At 38.8% G+C, this 21,158-nt stretch overlaps 2 protein-coding genes across 2 annotated transcripts; one reads left to right on the top strand and one right to left on the bottom strand.

Annotated features, from left to right (window-relative positions):
- The first annotated feature begins 347 nt into the window (after positions 1-347).
- LOC131313668 (boron transporter 1-like) lies at positions 348-5,885 on the top strand. The gene is made up of 12 exons (XM_058342111.1): positions 348-1,075; positions 1,232-1,314; positions 1,750-1,942; positions 2,141-2,279; positions 2,698-2,863; positions 3,216-3,394; positions 3,501-3,674; positions 3,774-3,869; positions 4,026-4,163; positions 4,444-4,763; positions 4,853-5,120; positions 5,374-5,885. The coding sequence occupies exons 1-12, from the start codon at positions 972-974 to the stop codon at positions 5,686-5,688; spliced, it is 2,175 nt and encodes a 724-aa protein (XP_058198094.1). The 5' UTR covers positions 348-971; the 3' UTR covers positions 5,689-5,885.
- A 6,972-nt stretch (positions 5,886-12,857) lies between these two features.
- On the bottom strand, positions 12,858-13,507 carry LOC131313461 (uncharacterized). Its single transcript, XM_058341777.1, has one exon. It carries the CDS (start codon positions 13,383-13,385, stop codon positions 12,996-12,998), a length of 390 nt encoding a protein of 129 aa, XP_058197760.1. The 5' UTR covers positions 13,386-13,507; the 3' UTR covers positions 12,858-12,995.
- Positions 13,508-21,158: the final 7,651 nt, after the last annotated feature.

Genomic DNA, 21,158 nt, shown 5'->3' with positions numbered 1-21,158 from the left:
TAACTTACGGAAGATTTAAGGGTAAGTCATTTTCATCCGATTGATGAAAAATGTTTTACATGTAAAATATTTCTCTAATTTTTTACACAACCAAACACCAAAAAATTCATAAAATATTTTACCGAAAAACATTTTACACCCAAACAAACGAAGCCTTAATCACATTTGGGTCACATTTGCCATTTGGGCAAAGACAACTCAAGTTTGTTTCGTTTTTCTTTCTTTAAGTGTAAATCATTAAACTAAACCAGCAGTTACTGCCAAACCTCAGAGCCAGCTTGTCCTGAACTCTGTCTCTCTCTCTCTCTCTCTCTCCCTCTCTCTCTTCGTAGAGGCTTCGTTGTAGTACTTGTTAGTGGTAGTATTTGATGGATCTCTGTATACATTGCAAATTTCCTATTACAAAAAGTGTAGGCGCTACTTGAGAGTTGAGAGCAATGAGTCAATGACGGTGAAGTCCCCTTTCAATTCCTTTTGACCCCCGCATTGCGCTCGCTCTCTCTCTCTCTCTCTCTCTCTCTGCCCATCAAATCTGCATTTTTCCTTTTCACCTCCTTTTCCAGCTATATATTTGGATCTTTCCTCTCTTACTTTTCTGCGCACGCATTGTTTGCAAAAATCACTCAAAACCCCAAGCCAAAGAGCTTTGAATTGGGCGCACCTTTCTTGGTCTGCTTCTTAGAATCAGAATGCTATATAACTGCTCTACTCCTGTTTGGAAACGTTAAAGAGTTTTTAGATTCACTTGTGATTTTGTCCATCTGGGTATATCAAAAAGGTTTTAGAAATACTCACGTCATGTAATTTTGGGATTCTTTCAATGGCAATGGCAATATTTGACGTTGAAGCCCAGTGGGTTCGTTAAAAAGATGATATATCTCTTCACTCTTTTTTAAGTGGTTTGACCCTTTTCCCTGAGATCCTATTAAAGAAGAAACAACTGCACCAGTGGTAACAGAGAGAGTAGTACTATGGAAGAGACTTTTGTGCCTTTTCGTGGGATCAAGAATGATCTTAACGGAAGGTTGTTGTGCTACAAACAAGATTGGACTGGCGGCTTCAGAGCAGGCTTCAGGTATATACTCACCACATGTATACATATATAGCTCGCGTTACTTAAAAAAAACCTCCTGAATTCACTGCATAAGCTTTTCCTCTTTTTTAATCCTTGTTCCTCTTTTTGGGAAATTTCTAATGGAGTATTTTTACGCATGTTAACGAAATTTTACAGGATTTTGGCTCCTACAACTTATATATTCTTTGCCTCTGCAATCCCAGTTATTTCATTTGGGGAACAACTGGATAGAAGTACTGGTATGATTATTACACTGTGCAGAAGTCTGATTCTATTCGTGCCATTGAGATTTTTTATACAATTTGAATGGATCTTGAAGGTTCCAAAAGATGTGTCTCAGTCCATAGTATTGCAACTTAGCACTTCCATTTTCCATAAATAAGGAAATATTCAACAATGATACTGCCTCCTTCCCAATTTATTTGTTCAATTTTAAAAATTCAACTCTTTTTGGAAACACTGTGATTACACCTTAAAAATACAACTTTTCACATTTACTATTCAACCTTTTTGAAAAAAAAGGGTGAAAAGGTAATTTTGGTTCATCTGACAGTCAAATAGATAATATTCTGGGACATTTGAAAAGTCTAAAATGGACAAACAAATTGGGAGAGTATGTAGGGAGGCTTTGCTTTCAACAGTAAAATGACATAAGTTCCTCCTTCGATTTGCAGAAGGAGTTTTGACTGCGGTTCAAACCTTAGCATCCACTGCAATTTGTGGGATTATACATTCAATCATTGGAGGGCAACCTTTACTGATTTTGGGAGTTGCAGAGCCCACGGTAATTATGTACACATTCATGTTTAACTTCGCGAAAGAGAGACCAGAGTTGGGTCGCAACCTGTTTCTTGCATGGGCCGGATGGTGAGTTATAGCTTTCTTTCGTCTGAAATGGGCTAGTAGTACTAGTATTTTTGTTTTATTGTTTTTTTGATAAGTGTAGTACTGGTATTTTGTTGTATGGTTTTTTCATATATTGTAGTTTAGTGCTAGAATTTTTGTTCTTCGGAGTTTATCACAGTCATTGCTAGTAAATGAGGCTTGACTGTTTGAATCTTTCAGGGTGTGCGTGTGGACCGCAATATTGCTGGTCTTACTGTCTATTTTAGGAGCTTGTTCCATTATCAACAGATTTACTCGTCTGGCAGGAGAACTATTTGGTTTGCTTATTGCCATGCTCTTCATGCAGCAAGCAATCACAGTAAGATCAACTGTTTTATGAATTCTCTTTTCCAATCTTAATTTTACTCCTATGGATGTCAAAAAAAGCATGGTTAGGCTTTGTCCGCTCAATATTCGTTTTTGTTGTCTTGTTATGTAAGCTATATTCATCTAAAACCCGATTGATCGGTCGGACTAATAGTGAGCGATTATATAATCTCATTGGATAAGCAATTGCACTAGAGTGCGGGATTGCCAGTACCACAAATAGATTGGTCATCTGACAGAGAGTAATCCCTTCCACCATTTGTTGCCTCCAAATGCCCGAAATGCGGTTCAAAAGGGATCTGTACTCCAAAACCTTATTCCTATGCATAAACCAAACAGGCCCTATGAGCACCTCAAACCGCTATAGACTTTTTTTTTCTAATGTTATCCTGACGTTCATACTGTTGCAGGGACTTGTGGATGAGTTTCGCATACCCGAGCGAGAAAATCCAAAACTAAGTGAGTTCTTGGCTTCGTGGAGGTTTGCAAATGGGATGTTCGCTTTGGTTCTGTCTTTCGGTCTTTTGCTAACTGGACTAAGAAGCCGTAAAGCAAGGTCGTGGCGCTATGGGACTGGTAATTATGATTTTCAAGATTTCAATTCCCAGAACATATACTTAACTTGGGTTATTCTCTGTAACGACTGAAAGATTAAGCATTGCTTACAAGCAGTGTTCTAAAACAAGGAATTAATCGGCGATTAATCGCTAGCGGGGTCTATCCGATTAGGTCCGACTAATGTCTAATGATTAATCGCCAGTTACTAATTAATATGCACCGATTAATTGCTGATTTATCCAACTAATCGCTCGAAGGTGGCCGACCGCCCGACTAGTGCCTAGAGACTTTTAGAACATTGCTTACAAGATGCTCTTTGTCATTTGTGGTGGACAAAATAAAGTTTGATAGTTTAAGTGTCTTTCCGCAGGTTGGCTTAGAAGCCTCATAGCAGACTATGGTGTGCCACTCATGGTTCTAGCCTGGACAGCCATCTCCTACATTCCATCCGGAAGTGTTCCGAAAGGAATCCCACGTCGCCTCTTCAGCCCAAATCCCTGGTCTCCTGGTGCATATGAAAACTGGACAGTTATTAAGGCATGTAATCAAGTTTAGTTTCCACCGAAAAGTCCACCGTGTAAATTGATCACGGAGGATTTTAGGTAGGATGACTCATAGTTGGTGGTGAATTGATGGTTTCAACTCAAACTGACAGGACATGCTTAATGTGCCCGTGCTGTACATACTTGGAGCTTTTATTCCGGCAACGATGATTGCAGTACTTTACTATTTTGACCACAGTGTGGCGTCCCAACTTGCTCAGCAGAAGGAATTCAATCTGAGAAAACCACCTTCTTTCCATTACGACTTACTCCTTTTGGGGTTCTTGGTATGCAAGCTCTTGTTTCACTCCCATAACCTATTTTGCTTTCGTACCCTGCTTTTGCTGATGACTGAAATGGTCTACATTCTTGCTTCTTGATGACAGACTTTGATGTGTGGCCTGATTGGAATTCCTCCGTCTAATGGTGTGATCCCACAATCCCCCATGCATACCAAAAGTCTGGCCACTCTTAAACACCAAGTAATTACCTCATCACTCATCAGTGAGACATGTGATTTTTGTTATCAAAATGTCCCTGCATCTTTGGACTTGGCTTTCTTTATTTAGCATGAGATTATATTGTAGGTTTATAGTTGACTAATGTTTCAGTGAGAAAACTTCCTCCTGATTGTGCAGTTGCTTCGGAATCGACTGGTTGCTACAGCACGCAAAAGTATGAGAAAGAACTCAAGCTTGGGGCAGTTGTATGGGAATATGCAAGAAGCTTACCAACAAATGCAGACCCCTCTCATCTATCAGGAGCCCTCAGCTCGAGTATGGTTTCAAACACATCTTTTTCCATTCCCTCATAAGACAGCTGCTCAGACTCCTTTTTGCATTCCAACACCATGTAACTGTAGAAATTATGCTAGTTGACTCAACTTAGATAAAATAACTTTTCAGCAAATTGGCAATATGAATTAAAAAAGACAGACTAGCTGTACTCTATTGGCTGGTGAATAACTTCATCTCAATAACCATTTCCGTCTCTGCCGAATGATATTTCTTTTAAACTGCTCTTTTATAACTGAACGTCATGCCAATATATGACCAGGGGTTGAAGGAACTAAAAGAAACGACAATTGAATTAGCTTCAAGCATGGGGAACATTGATGCCCCAGTAGACGAGACAGTTTTCGACGTGGATAAGGAGATTGACGATCTGCTGCCTGTTGAGGTCAAAGAACAGCGTCTCAGTAACTTGCTCCAAGCCACAATGGTGGGAGCATGTGTGGCTGCCATGCCTTTCCTCAAGATGATTCCTACCTCAGTCCTTTGGGGTTACTTTGCCTTTATGGCAATAGAAAGTTTACCCGGTAATCAGTTCTGGGAAAGGATATTATTACTCTTTACAGCTCCAAGCAGAAGATACAAGTAAGGCTTCAAACACGTTCCTTTTAGTTCTTTTTTCCGGCTTCAATTTTGCCAACCATTTTCAAGAAATTGACTTTCTTTTTCTGCAGAGTTCTGGAGGAGTACCATGCCACTTTCGTAGAAACTGTTCCATTCAAGTCAATTGCCCTATTTACACTATTCCAAACCATATACTTGCTTATTTGTTTTGGGATTACATGGATACCAATTGCTGGGGTTTTGTTCCCTCTAATGATCATGCTTTTGGTTCCCGTAAGACAATACATTCTGCCCAAGTTTTTCAAAGGGGCACATCTTCAGGATTTAGATGCAGCAGAGTTTGAAGAGGCACCAGCTTTACCATTCAATCTTGCAGCTGTATGATTTCTTTTCTTTTAACTTTCCACAATCACGTCTTTTATCTTTCGCGGCACTTGTTAGTAAAGGAAATACGATACTGATAGATTTTTTGTACAATATTTTTGAATCCGCTGGTCGCAGTCTTTTTCAAATCTAAGCTGCCACCATTATGGCTCATAATTGTAAAAATGCCCACTGTCACATCATTCTATATATAACTTTCGTGTGATAAATCTTTTTGTAAGACGTCTTCATGGAATTTTTCAAGCAGGGGACAGAACTAGGGGCTACAGCTTCATTTGCAGAGGATGGAGAAATTTTAGATGAGATGATTACCCGAAGCCGAGGTGAGATTAGGCGTATATGCAGTCCCAAGGTGACAAGCACCACTGGAACACCAGCAAAAGATCACAGAATCCCTCATAGCCCTCATTTGTCAGAGAAAGCATATAGCCCACGCGTAAGTGAACTGAGAGGGGAGCCAAGTCCTCTGTCTGGTGGAAGAGGCCCTATTAGTCCAAGAGCTGGAGACCCAAGGCCATCCAAATTGGGAATCAGTCCCCATAACTCAACTTCTTCAAAATAGGGAGAGATAATTAGCTTGCTTTATATCTAGTTGCAGTTGAGTTTCAGATGGCTTGGACTATGTTGTAACATTATTGAGTGTGGTTTTACCTTGTTTTGCTTTTGTTATTGATGTAAAATCTCCCTTCTTTCTACTCTTATAAATGTAGTTTATTGCCTTCTCATATCAAAAAATACTAATAAAATGTTTCCTATTAATTGATTGGACCTCTGGCTGATGCAGGGGGCACATAACCAAAGCATCCCATTCGTCTCCCGATTGCCTGCTCCCCACTTATTTGGTTGCTCTTTTTAGAGTTGCAGTTTAAGATACACACTAACTAATCTGCAGCTCCGCATATAGTATTTCCCTTTTGTTATGTCATTCCCCCCCTTTGGTAGTGGCAATAGCACACAGTTGTCGGGTGCAGGCTCTAGGCATTAGGTATCAAGTGTGAGTGGTAGAACGGCTTCGAGACAGTCAACCTAGTCTTGGGTTCTCTCTACAGCCCGCCATTCCTGACACGAGGAAGGAATGGATTAAGGTTTGCTCTTATCTCAGTACTATATTTGAACCCAGACATATCCAATTATTTTAACCTATGAGCATGAATCATGTGAAATGATCAAGCACCCTATGTGACTTTAGCTTAGCTATATACCCTTGTACCAGAAGGAGAGTTTTGTTCTGGCTGAAAATGATCTTGGCATCATAACACCCATCAAAAGTTTTCTTGCATAGGAAGGGTCAAGAATCCAATTATATCAGGCATCACCACAAAAAGAACTCTACTGTGAGGTGAAAAAGGATCCATTTTTCACGGAATAGTTCATTGAAAAAGAAGCGGCTTAAACTCATTCCCCATAAAGCAGTGGAGAAAATGGACGAAGAAGAGAATTGGGGTCCTACATACTCAATTGCAGAGAGGAATTAATGGAGTGGAGGGGCGAGGAAGTGTGGTTTTCAATAGCATTGACTTGGTTTGGTGTAAGTGGGATTTCATTCTTCATGATATCTCTCATGCATGGAGTAGAGGCGAGGTTAGGTCTCTTTCTAACGAGTATAGGAATCTTTGTCTTTGCCTTTGCCTTCAATTCAGGGAAAGAAGCCAAAGGGAATTGGCTTAGCCTAACATCATCTTGTTCCATCTTCTCTTGGGTAAAGCAGACCTAACATCATTGATTTGAAGGACACCAACTTGGATGCCATGTGAAGATTTGATACAATAGTTGACCATAACACAGTTCCTCTTATGTCCTTTCCCTCCTCTCGATCCTCATGTTTCCATGGATTGGGAATGCACTCGAACAAAAACCTTCCTTGATTTGTTCTTTTTTCTTTGTGATTTAGTTACTTCAAAAACTTAACAACCAGGGCAGGTATATTTGTATTCTATGCCAAATACTGATGCCACAAGGCCTAGTGAATGGGCTAAAGCTAATAGGTCACATTATTTCCACAACAATGAAGAGGACCTAGATAAGACCATCAAAATCACACAACACAATGGTCAAATTCAAATTCTGCTAACAAACAACATAGGGCGAAACAAAGCATGTATTGAGAGCACAATTTGTTATCTTGTCTCGTGCTATTTTGTAGTTACTACAACACCAGAGAACATAATTTTGACCCTAGATAATCTCAGAGTGAAAGTTTGAGATCTAAGCTTCTTTGTTTTTCTTCCTTGGGTTGTTCTTTATTCCTAGAAGAACTAGGAAGCATTGCAGCATTACCTTTAAAGTGCACACAGTACTCCATGAAATCTTCCAATTCGAAGGACACAGTCCCTCTAGATTTCATGTCTCTCTCCCTTTCCCTTTCCTTTTCACCTTTTGAGCCATTCGCAGCCATTTGATCCCTCATTTCTTGCATATTTCCAATCAGAGCAAAGAACGTGTTGATCTTCTCTTCTTCTTCTTCTTCTTCATTGCTGATTGACCTTTTTATTCTTCCTCCTTCCATAGGTAATTGAGCTCCTCAACTGGTGGTTGGTTTTCTTAAGATAGCAGCTTAATTTATACACATAATTACGTGAGTTGAGTAACAAGTACTTAACTTCACCTCGTAATCTTTGCAAAAAAAAATTAGAGATGCTTAGACCCAAAAGGATAAGCAAATTGGCACGCTACACTGCCGAAAAGGAAACAAAGTGATGTTGGGCTGTAATATAGTTAATTATATAGTACTTAACAAAAGAAGTGACATTTGAAATGACAATACTACCCTTTTAACAACCATTGCAATTGGAGCCAAAAAAAAAACACTTTTAAGTGGGCCATGGTATAGCAAAAGACAACTCATCACACAACTTTTGATACATTAACTTCGATTATGGAGGATTTTTGAGCTTCTTATTTTGCAATTGAGTATAGTCTCACTTCAAGATACACTTTTTTGTTGGTTTGAAAACAACCACACGATTGGACTTGCATAAGGAACGAACTTGGTCATGCAATTAGTTTTGATCGATCAGTTGAGTTTTGCGAATCAGGTGGGTTTTGAATTATTACGGGCTTTGTGGGCTAGTGAGCCCCAGTGGACTACACAAGTCCTACAATGCAAATTTGCCCACTATGCACAACACGTTCTGCCTATCCCATACATGCGAGTCCTCCTGTGGAAGTTGCTTTGGTAATTGGTTGGTTGATCAGGAGGCCTGACCCATCGCACAATTTAACCCAGATAATAAAAGAGGAGCCTCGTATGCTCTTCTCCGTACGTACGTATTTTTTCATTTTTCATCGGATGGTTTAAACCGACCTTCTCTCTATGAAGACACAATAATAATGAAAAGAGTTAGAAACACTTCATCCAAATTGAAAAACGACCTCACGAAGGATGACTTTGAGTGCAAACTTCTTTTTCACAATTGTGGCGAACCCACGTTAGCCAAAAGTTATTCCTAGACATGCCTTCTTCTCTGTTCTCTTTTTTGGCCTTTAATAAACAATGTTGCCTTCTACATTGATGTACTCAGAATAGGCGAGGCCGGGATGGATCATAGAAGAAGTCATACCCATTACGGCCTGGGAGGGAAGATCCCGAGCCCCCCATCTACTCAAGGTGGAGGGACCACTTCGTGCATGCACGGACTCATTAGCCGACACTTATATGAGTGTCCCCTGAAAGGGAAAGAGATCTCCGTACACTGCACCTCTAAATAACCACTTCCTAGATTCCAAACAAAACGAGAATGATCGAGGATGCGTGTGAGCTAGGGGACGGATGACTGGTGATGTGAATGCAGATAGTCAAATTGGAGTATATAAGAATAACGAAGATTGCAGCGCACGTGGGTATAGTAACTTCTTCTTCTTCCTCCTTTCCTTTTGAAAACTCTACCTTCTTAGAAGGCTCTTAAAAGACACCAAACGTGAGGTCTCTGAGGCCTTCCAACCCTTTCTTCTCAAGACCTTTGAGCTCGGATCTTGTCAGATCATATCAGATTTGGATAGCATGCATACATGTGTTTGTACCACAACATACATACTCCACTATATATGATGCACCATTAATTCTATAAATAAAGTGGATCACGAGTTTGTTTGTTTGTTTGTTAGTAGGAGTATTAATTAGCTAGGTTCTGTGGTTAATTTGTTATGATCCATCGTGATATTTTTTTCTTGACCGACCTTTTCTCCCTCTCCTTAATTTCTTTTATGGAGGTGCAACCTTAATGAGGACAATTGTTACTTGTAACCAAACTTAATTTAACTCATTGTGTAAATTAAAATAACAATTCAAGCCAACTGAACTGAACTAGCCCTAATTAATTTATGGCATTTTTTTCTTAAGCTTTTTGGTGGTGTTCTTGATTAGCAACTGTTGTGGTAAAACAACAAAACAGAAAGAACAAATTAATAAATCGAATTGGGCAAATCAAGAGCAAAGTACGTACGTAGTCTTGTACAAGACTAAACCTTGTTTCACTTTCCTTCTCGATCTTTGACTGATTGTCATGCTACAATGTTCACAATTGTACTGAAATGATAATGACTTGAAAACGAAAATATAGCATAAGATTGTAGCCACCCATTCATGACTGTTTTGATGTCGATCAAACTCAAAACAAACACGATAAATTTGGAACCACCGAGAGTCGATTGGAGTGGTTGCTCTTCCCTTTCGATCTCAAGCCGATGTCCTCTCTTTTGAAAGCCATTACTCCTTTGCCATCTTCGAAATCGATTATTCAAATTAATATCACTCTTCGAAAGGCATCTTTGTGTTCGATCGGCTCTTCAGAAGCCATCTTGGCTCAACGACGTCGACTGATGTTGTTTGAAGATCAAAGATCGACGGACTATCCGATGAAATCTTACATTTGTTGGGTTTGTGAGAGGTGGGTTCGATGTGGAGACTGAAGGATCTTTTGTGATTGGAGGACTTTGGTTCTCATGTAGATAATAGGCAACCCCAACAAATTAGGTGGCGTTGAACGAGGATTAGTTCTGGGTTTAAAGGCGCTAGGGAGATAATGGTAGTGAGGGGAATGTGACCGGTGGGTGGATCGAAGGTGGATCGGTGGATTCGAAGGAGGGAGATAAAGATGATTAGAGTTAAATGGAAATCCTTAATCCCTTTTGATTGTGGAGGACTTGTAACCGTCCCTGAAAATATGGGGAAAATCAAAATCAAAATCTTCAATATTATGTATATTAATATTAATATATAACTAGGGTAGGGGTATAATGGGTAACAAAATATTTTCAAGATGAGAACATAAGTATTTAAAACGTCAATGATGAACACCTAAATAAGTCTAACAACTAGAATGTCTATTTAATTTCTTTTGTATTCAATTCCTCGAATGGAGAGTTGTCAAAGTTAACTTACAGTATAAACAATAAGTTTAGGTACACTACATTTAACCACTACATCATCCACTACATGTTTTGTAGGGCTCATCCTGTGTCCCAAAAAAATACAAAAAAATATTCGTAAATTTTAAAATAATATATTATGGGGCCCTGTAAAAAATCAGCTCCAACAAATATCGGTAAATATTATTTCTTGATTCGTAGGAGCGAAACGGTGCAGTTAAATAGTTTCGTCCCTACAAATCAAGAAATAATACTTACCGATATTCTTTAGAGCTGATTTTTTACAGGGCCCCATAAAGTATTATTCTAAAATTTATGGACATTTTTTTGTATTTTTTTGAGAGCCGAGGTGAGCCGTATAAAAAATGTAGTGGATAGTGTAGTGGATGGATGGTAGTGTATGTAGCATCTCTCTATGTAGCATCTCTCCAGTATAAAGATAGCTTTGTTCTTTTGCCATTTTAGTTTTATTTTTCAATCATTACCCTACTTCTTTCTCCAATCATTACCCTATTTTTTCAATTATTACTTTCACATCTCTCTCTATCTCTCTCCAATCATTACTCATATCTTCAATCATTACTCTATTTCTCTCTCTACCCACTACCAAAACTAAACTAAACTAAACTCTCAACCAAACACAAAAAGTTGTACTACTATTTTGCATATGAAAAAGAAAGTTTGAATCGTTCCAATTTTGAAACAAAATGTCAACAACGCTATCGATCTTTAATTCGCCTTCAACATAAATTAAGATGGAGAGAAAGGTACCTCTTATTTAGAAAAGTCTCATTTTGCCCCACCTCGCCTCGCCTCACCTCACCTCAACGTTGTTAATCAGTTATTCATTTGCCCTCCCTTTTTTAATACTCACTCCACGTGACTTGTTTTTTCAGAAAAGCTATTCCATGTTTGAGAATGCTAGTAGGGCCTACGCAGGCCCTTAACAAATCACCAAATTCACACACTTTCTGCTTTGTGAGGCATCTAACCACCCAAATGCCTAATGAGTAATGATGATGTCCCTTCACCCAGCTCGCCGGGTGCTCTAATACGAAAACGAACCACCACCTCTCGTTTGGTTATTCACGTTGAAAAACCTAAACCTAATGCCATGACCGACTAGTCCAATCTCTTCCTAACAAGCATTGTTGTTAATTGTTATGCGTAGCTTTTATCAGGAAAAGGAAAACGCAGAGAACAAATACATAGACTTCGAGATATGCTTTCATTCACGAAAGAAAAACGAAGAACAGAGTTGCCATGCAAGATAAAATTGCACATCAACTCTCTTAACATACTGTCTATTCAAAGCGTGCTCTTAATCATAGGTTTAGATGCATGGGCTCCTGTAAAAGCCCCGTACAATGGCTGTTTATGGGTGCAACGAAACACAATGTACTACTCCTACATCCCAAAGCTTCTTCTTTTTTATTTTTTTTTGGGTAAGTATTTTTTGAATTTTAGTCTTTTCCATTCAAAAAGAAAAAGATGTTACTAATATGGCCCAAGAAGAGTAGCCAAGCAGCTTATGAGAAAGAATCAAAGAGGAAAAGCTGAGCCACCAAGACCGCCCACCAAGAGGGAGAGCAGACTCCTTCTTGGCCCATTAATAAGCCGAGGACGAATTGGACAGCAGCAACTACGTAGGACTCTCCACTGCCTTTGCAACAACTACAACTACTCGGACATGAACCCCTTCTCAAACACTCATAGGCCGTGAAAGAGAACGATACGCGAATTGGTGACCAGCCCACCTCAAGAGGCTCCTACATGCGGAAGGAGGGCTAGAACCCTCCAAGATATGTCTAACAAAGGCCTAATTCTAATAAGGCTACCACTCCTAAAGGGAGTTAAACAGCTAAAGCTATTGGCCTATGCAACACTAATATGAACATCCTGATGTGAGAAGGGGTGGTACAGCCTAGACCAAGTGCCATCCATGTCAACATCTCTAAATCTAAAGGGCGGAATCCCAAGGGAATTCCACCTCTCGATGATATATATAACACACCTCCATTCACCTCAGTGGCGGAATCCTAATGGGATTCCAGCTCTCGATGATATGTAACACACCTCCATTCACCAATTGAGGTACACGAGACCCTCTAACAAAGCCATAGAGCTCTTTTTTATGTATCCTTTTATCATCCTGACTGAATTAGGCATAGGAGAGGTATTGGCTAACATCAGACCCTTAGTTTTCTTTTCAGGTTAAAGGATTGAGGCTAGGAACGGAGCCAAGGCAGAGGGGTGGCCCTATAAAAACCCCAAATACCAAAATCCCGGATCCATCCCTTATCGAGGGGCTCAAAATTGGTTCAGTAATGGTGCTCAATAACTCAAAATTTTGAAGACAGTTCGTGAAATCACTAATAACAGATTCTCCATTACTCAGCACTACGCATCAGTACATAAAATTGTATTCCGGATGCTAACACGCAGTCAAAAAATCAAAGAAAGCTCGAACTAGTTTTTGGAGAAATTAATAAATTACGTCATTCAGAGTGCAAGTTTAAGGTCCAAGCCAGATTCTTTATCTAGTAGATCATCATCATCAGGTTCATGAATCTTGGAGGGAGCAGGGGGGAATTTCAGAGGCGTCCTCTTGAATTCAGCCTCCCCTTGTTGAGTGAAATCTTCCATTCTAAACGACGGGGCCAAACAAGTCACAGTTTGCTGCTCTGCCGCCTTCCTCTTTTTGTTGTTGTTGTTGTTGTTAATCTCCATTTCTTTCAATAATTCATTCCTTCTGCGATCGCGAGCGTCTCGAAAGCTTCTTATTAGGGCATAGAACTTGTCCATCTTTTCCTCAACTTCCTTGTCATCCTCCTCTTCCTCCGGCTGACATCCTTTCAAACCATTAATCTTCTCTCTCTTCTCATTCCCCATTTCTGCCTTTTGAGGTAACCACGAAAGATTTTTGAAAAGAAAAAAGAAAAAATCAAAATGAAGCACACACAAACACAAACACGTCTGGTGCGTGGAGAAAGAAACTACATCCGCGTTTGGTGGTCTCGGCGGCAGGGGGAGGAATATATAGGGCTAAATCGCCCATGTTCCCGTGAGTGAGAAGACTGAAAAGCCCTCCCTGCCTAATATAAATTACAAAGGTCTATAATTGCCTTGCCACGAATTAGGAGGGCCGTTTCCGTAATTGCGCTAATGATGCTGGAATTTGTGGCGTCATTGGCCTACGTCATGAATGCTGATGGTTGGTGATGACATGTGTGTAGGACAATGTTACACCCACCGTGGCTCCCCCACCACACCGCCCACGGCACGCACGCCAGGTCCACTCTGGCCACCGGACGGCCAATCCGAGCCGTCCAAAAATTCTATAAAAAAAAACTGAGTGGGCTCGCACAAGAATAAATGGCATCCAACGTGTTAGGTGCTCGATCTAAACTTTCAAAAATAGATGATCTGAGAGGTTAAAAATGGAAGATTAGTTTGAGCATTTACACACGTCGGATGCCATTTATTCTCGTGTGAACCCATTTGATTTTTTTTTTAGAATTTTTGGACGGCTCGAATCGGCCGTCCAGTGGCTGGAATGGGCCCGACGTGCGTGCGGTGAGCGGTGCGGTGGGGGAGCCATGGTAAGTGTATCATTGTCCTACGTCTGGGTGGGAATAATGCCGCACCACCCTTTGTTACTGCCACTACATCTTTTGGTTGTTTGGAGTGTGTGTGTGTGTATATATACATATATATATATATTCTTTCTCACTGCAGACCCACCGACTACAGTAGTTTTTGAAATATTCTCAGTGTTCTACCGTTGTTTTCAAACTATTTACCGTATAAAATTACCCTTTTTTGGACTTCTAGATGGCACGTTCCGGTTTCTTAAAAATGCAACTTTTAAAAAATGAAGGTAATTTTAAGTTAAAAAATCATGTGTTTACGCAAATAATTTTTCTACCAATATGTATCTTATTTGATAGATCTCATTAAGATCTTTTAAATGGTGCAAAAAATATTTTAAAAAATATTTTTTATTTTCATTATATTTGAACTTGAAATTACCTTTTTTTGAAAAAAAAAAGGATTTAAAAAGAAAACAGAACGGCATTTACTCGAGAAGTTAACTTGATCACTTCTCATTCTCAGTCTGAGAAGTCGTATGGGATTCCATTCAACGCGTCGTTGTACACCGTGGCGATGGTGCTTGCATGTGAAAAAATACTTCTCATGTTAAACATGATCGAGAGGTCGCCTCATCTTGGACCTAAGAAGTTGTTCGAACTATGCATTTTTTCTATCTATCTCTCTCAACTCAAACTTCCTTCAAAATTCAAAACGAACAAGTCCTAGAGTTCTCATGTTGAAGTTGAGAAGTTTAAAACAACGGTAATTTTATACTAAATAGGTAAAACATGATACTATATCCTTTTTAAATTGTTGGTCCATATCTTTATTTTAAGGTGTCCCAATTTTTTTAATCGGTCTTTAAAATTGAAGTATGAAGTCTTTTATTTGTTGAAACACTCGCAAATACTCCCTCCCAAATTGTCATGTCCATTTAGAAAATAGGAAAATGTTTCTCTTCACTCAGCAGGTTGATGTACCATCAGAATAAAAATGGAAAAGTGGAAAAGTGAAATGGATACATGGATCCGTGAAAAAATGGAATGGCAAAATTCTTTACCAAAACGTTACGGAACTCTAGCTGTTGCATTTTTCCCTTCACACTTCTCATTTTCTACTAAAAATTGAAGAGTAATTAGTTTGTGTTGATATATCATAAAATAAATACCTTTGTTTGTAGTATTTACTTTTTATTTTTTACTGAATGTTGGATCTCCCAAATCCCAATAGCTAGGATCACAAGTGGGGTAATAACTAAGTACTACTATATAAATTGGTAATGAGAGTAGAAAGAGAAGGACGAAAAGAGTTTTAAAGGGACGGAGCTCGAGAGATGGAGGAATGGCTAAAGAATTTGAGAGAACATAGACAAAGACTAGTTACCAAAAAAATACTAATAAAATACTCCAACAGGGACAGAGAAAAACAGGGGTTGTTATTTTTTTTTATACTAACACGTACGTCAGGACTAGTTGCACGCATCTTACAAATCTTTGGAGGATCGAGTCTATCGTTCGCTAGCAGGGAGTCTCTTTCAAGACACAAAATGTATGGATAAAGAGATTCGGTAGTAGCGGTAGACTCAAAAATTTAATGTCGAGGAGACTAGGGGGCACTCTATCATAGAGTTCATCACCACAAAAATTAGTAGTAATACTTAACTTTGACTTTCATTAATTATTAACCACAAACCCCATGATAAGGTGGTTGTTTTTTTTGGTAATGCATGGTATTCCGGATCACCTTGCGCGCGTCTCAAACTAATCTTTACAGTCCTTTCCACAATCGTTTCACACGTTTACGCATGAGGGGAGAGGTGACCCATAATATAAGTTCCTCCAGTCGTAACAGTCCTACTCAATACCCTCTGTTTTTTTCTGTGTGTACAATACGTGCAAGAACATCGTGTAGTACAATAAAAAAACAAAAACAAAAACACAAAAGCATGCAGAGAGAGCGAGCTTGCTAGCTCTTTCGTGGTTGCTTCCTAATGAAATCGACCAATTGTTGTATCGACTTATGGTCATTCATTGTGTCGTCTTTTTACATCAAAATTGACAGAAAATGCAGCTTTCTCTTTCTTTTTCTTTTTCCTTTTTCTCTCATGTTAATGGCATTCTTGTCCAAAAGACACAAGTTATTGGCTCAATTTAACTTGTTACTCCTAGTTACACCCATTTAAAAAAAATAAAAAAATTTAATCTGTTAATATGAGTTCAATATTGCAATAATAACTCATCCAAACCATTCCGATTTAGTCAAAATGGGCACAATTGACTTTTTAAAAGAAGACAGCTTCTCTGCCATGGGGTGGTTAGACTGCACCGGCCATCTCTGACCTCATTTCGATAAAATTTTAGTGATCGGATTCGTTCACGTGGTAGAGTTTGTTGGTTACTACTGGCATATAATAAATCAAATTTTGATCACAACACGCATTTATTTTGGAAAGATAAAAAAAGAAGAAGAAGAAGAAGAAGAAGAAGAGAGCTCCTGAAGTTGTTTCATTTTCCTATAAATGTGGGTAAATCATATATTATTTGTTATCCGGACGACTTGTTTTTTTATGCAACTATAGTAATCAATGAGCTCTACTATATGAATGAATCTGATGATTAAAATTTTTCTGAAATGAAGTCGGAGTTCTCTTTTTTTAAAAATCATAGTGGAGTATTCTGCTAGTATTTCGCATGGGCATATTTACAAGGTAATTGACCATTCTAGAGGCTTATATTAATGGGTCAGCTCACCTCTATACTACCATTCACCAAATCCCGCTAGATATCAAATATCTTAGTCCCACAATATATGGGTCCATAACAGTGATCGGAGATGTTCATCTTGCACTTCCCGCAGAAAAAAGGAAAGTCAACTTGATTGGTCATTAACAATTACTAACAGATATACTAATCCTATAAAATGGTCAACAGTTCTTGTTCAAAATTGTGTCGATTGTTTAATTTATACAAATTGTCCATGCATGTAACTCTTGTTGGCCGATCGAGTTGAATTTTTTCTTTTTCACTTGAACGATATTGCCCTTGAGCGAGAGGTAAGGGATGAACGGTTCAGATCCCTTGCGTAAAACTATAAAATAGTAGTAAGAGGTTTGGAAGAATATTTTGGAAAATAGGGTGGAGTTGAGTTGAAGCCTGAACCCAATAATTGTGGGCATTGTCATTTGCGCAAACTTGAATGACGTAATTAAGATGTTTAACGTTACTTTCTATTATGTTCCTTGACTTTTGAATCCTCGATCACTGAAGTCGTTTGGTTGCTTTGCGTTGCAGCAGTTTAAAGTAGGTTAAAGCTATCAAAATCTATACACTCTGCTCGTTTAAGAGTTTTGAATTTTAAATTTTACTCCCTCCGTCCCTAATTAATTGTCCACGTTACTATTCTGGACATTTTAAAAAATCATTTATATCTTCCAAAGTATAATATTTTTTATATGCAATATGGATCTTGTTTGATAGATCTCGATTGATTCTATTAGACAAAATTATGAAAATTATGAAAAATAGTATAAATTAAAAGATATAACTCATTTTAAAAAAATTGGAAAAAGTGAAAGTGGACAATTAATTAGGGACGGAGGGAGTAATTACTAATTTTTTTTAATTATTATTTTCATTTTGTTCTCTATCTCTTTTCAATTATTACTTCTATTTTTAATATTTCTCTCTACACTCATTACCTATCAAATTCAAAATCTCAAAACGAACCGGGGTCTACTTAATTTCCTAGGTATTAATTGTATTCTATTCTATGGAGTGGAATGGAATGGAATGAAAGGCAGCATGCATGATAAAGTCTAGGCGTCAACCACTCTCAGACAATGCCGTAGAATCGAAGGCAACAAACATTTACACACGACTCCGTTGCGTACTAGGAGTGGAGGACCAAGTACAGTACTCCCTGGTGTCCTTTATTTTTATTTTGGAATGTTTCAAAATTTAACAAAATTTCAAAAGTGTTCATCATATGTGAATACAAATGGTACAAAATAGATAAAATATATGGATAATAGTGGAAAGTACTCGAAATAATTACATGTTTCTTAAAAAAAGTAGGAATTCTTTACAGGAACTCTCGTTTAGGAAGGGAGAGAGTACTTGTCCAGCCCATAAAATTTCAAACCCAAGCCTTAAGAAATCAGGTTCGAAGATGATATTTGGGCTGAGATCGATATATAGTTTTCTTTTCTCCTCTATCAAACCATCAGTTAGTCCACAGTATATATTTTTGTAGTATCCTTGTAAGCTACTACTAGTATAGTAATTAAATTACTAGCTCAATCATTTCAATAAATCCACTGCACACAAACTTCTGGGCAAGAGTATTTCACATGCATAAGGATTCAGGAGTATTCATTTCCATTTCTTTTCTTTGTTGTCATAAACATAACATTCATTGCAATTTATGAGGATGTAATCCTTGGAATTTGTTATCATAAGGACAATAATAAATACGCAGTCCGGTCCGAGAGAAAGAAAGAGAGAGGGGAGGGGGCGACATGTGCTCGTATGAGACCTCACGCGAATGTGTGGTGAATTGGGATAGGGGTAGGGGTAGGGGCAGGGGCATAGAATGATTCATTGATTCTGTAGAACACTAGCCTTTATTGCTTGCTGTTGTTATTCTATGGCCAGAGATCAGGTCCATATACATGGTGGCAAGGGTAGACGCAAGTAATTGCAAGTGGGGTCACCTAGTAATGGCAAGTGAGGTCAGGTGACCCCATTGAGTTGGAAATTATCCCAGGAAAGCTATACAGTTTTGGGCTGTATTGGTAAATTTGTCCTAAGAGATGTTATACTTTGCCCAGGTATCTTAACAATATTACAATCCTTGCCCTCAAAAAATCCTTACATCTGACCCAGTCAGTCTCTGTCTCTCTCAAAACTTGTGACTTGATTAGATTTTGCGAGAAATTTTTCAATACCGGGTGGGCACGGGCCACGTGATGCCGAGCATGCATCTCAGCCTTCTAAACGTGCTGTTGTTGTTCTATGGCCAGAGATTAGGTCCATATACATGGTGGCAAGGGCAGACGCAAGTAATTGCAAGTGGGGTCACCTAGTAATGGCAAGTGAGGTCAGGTGACCCCATTGAGTTGGAAATTACCCCAGGAAAGCTATACAGTTTTGGGCTGTATTGGTAAATTTGTCCTAAGAGATGTTATACTTTGCCCAAGTATCTTAACAATATTACAATCCTTGCCCTCAAAAAATCCTTACATCTGACCCAGTCAGTCTCTGTCTCTCTCAAAACTTGTGACTTGATTAGATTTTGCGAGAAATTTTTCAGTACCGGGTGGGCACGGGCCACGTGATGCCGAGCATGCATCTCAGCCTTCTAAACGTGTTTTGGACGGCCCAGATCTGTTTGGATTTGAGGAGGTGTTTTGGCAAAGCAAAAACAAGAAGAAACATTCTCTCTCTCGTATTTGATGAACGCAAAGCAAAAATAAGAAGAAACGTGATACATGGGGGACAATTCGAAAGCTCTAAACCTAAATTGGTTTAGAATTAATCAAGGGCAAAACCGAAGTCAAAGTAGATTTTGTATCATAGATATGTTTTTCTCCAAGTTTCACAAGCTTTTCGATAGCCCAGAGTGAATTTTTTTCGAATGACACCCTTAACAAATTTCACAATAAATAATTTAGAACGATAAAATAAACATAGAAATTACTCCATATTGCAAGTATTTTAAAGTATAATTAAACGAAATTAATAGTCATGCCATTAGAGCTCATGAAACAAATTCCTACATATAAGACCGAAATCTAAAGACACAGTGCACAGCGGCATGCGGGTCCCGCACAGATAATCCGAACCGTTCAATATTTTTAAAGAAAATGGAGTAGGCCTTTGAAAAATCAACTTAATTAAATATATGTAGGTGCTTAATTCAATCTTCTAATTTTTTATTCATATTCGACTCGGATTATCCGTACGAAACCTGCAGTGAGACTCACATGCCAGTATGTTCATCGTTGGCATCCATAGCGATTCTGATATAAGACTCGACCCCAATGGCATAAAATTTTAGGTACGCTCCTGTCTGGTGGCATATATGATAGTGCCATCAATCTATTCAAAGACGCAAAAGCCTGAAGTTAGAGAAAGACATTTTTGTCTTTTGCAGAGTTTGGTCCTCGGGAATGGAGCCATTTTCCCTTGGAATTTCAATTCCAATTCCAACATTTGGCATGCTGAAAAATGAAAGCATGTGTGTTACGTACAAACGGAAATCATCATCCACCATTTTAGATAGGTGCCATGCATACCACTGGGAGACCAAGGAACGACTTTTTAAATCCTTCCCAAAAATCATTCCACTGAAGAAAAAATAAGAATAACAACATTACATGAAACACATGTTGGAAATTTTTACGGAATTTCGGATGAATAAAATCGGGGTTACCGGAGGATCTCCCGAGACAACCGTGCATGTTCCGAGTTCATTGTATCTAGACGCACCATAATCAATAGACTTATTGATGTGTGGATTTTGTAACTCAACCCCCTCCTCATGATGGTGTAATCACGCCTGTAACCTCCCTCCTTGATGGCAGAGATCAATTCCAGAATTCAATGTGCAGAATTCATTGGGGGAGTTATCAGCAAAGGCATCTCTAGGGTCCTTTATCTCTATATATGCATGGGTGCTTCCCGTTTCTGTTCGACACACCAAAATTTCACCAACTCCAAGAGCTCTGAAAATCGTTCTTTGTATGAGAGAGAGAGACAGACAGTAGTCAGTTCGCTAAGACGGTCGATGGTGGTATTCCGATGGCTTGCGGTTTAGCCGAGCCAACCCTAGGAGGAAGACGCCGGTGCATCCTACAACACCCTCGGTAAGCGGCGAATCTTTCTTAAAGAAACTGTGGTATCACACAGGACTCAATTTGAAGTTCCAGAGAATTCTGTTTGTATCTCGTTTGTTGCATGTAATCTGTTTCGTTTATGTTTCTGTAATTTCAATTATCAATGAAATTGTTATTTGGAATTCCATTATTGCCGAATTTTTCCCAACAACACAAAGCAGCTTTCACAAGGACCG

The sequence above is a fragment of the Rhododendron vialii genome, chromosome 13a, assembly GCF_030253575.1.
Source record: "Rhododendron vialii isolate Sample 1 chromosome 13a, ASM3025357v1".
In the NCBI taxonomy this organism is placed as follows: Eukaryota; Viridiplantae; Streptophyta; class Magnoliopsida; order Ericales; family Ericaceae; genus Rhododendron; species Rhododendron vialii.
This window is presented reverse-complemented; position numbering and strand designations above follow the sequence as displayed.

Excerpts from the sequence above, each read along its gene's own strand:
- LOC131313668 (XM_058342111.1), top strand. The coding sequence starts at position 972 with ATGGAAGAGACTTTTGTGCCTTTTCGTGGGATCAAGAATGATCTTAAC. Across the intron at positions 1,315-1,749 it reads ACAACTGGATAGAAGTACTG|AAGGAGTTTTGACTGCGGTT; the intron begins GTATGATTATTA and ends TTCGATTTGCAG. Across the intron at positions 4,764-4,852 it reads GCTCCAAGCAGAAGATACAA|AGTTCTGGAGGAGTACCATG; the intron begins GTAAGGCTTCAA and ends CTTTTTCTGCAG.
- LOC131313461 (XM_058341777.1), bottom strand. The coding sequence starts at position 13,385 with ATGGGGAATGAGAAGAGAGAGAAGATTAATGGTTTGAAAGGATGTCAG.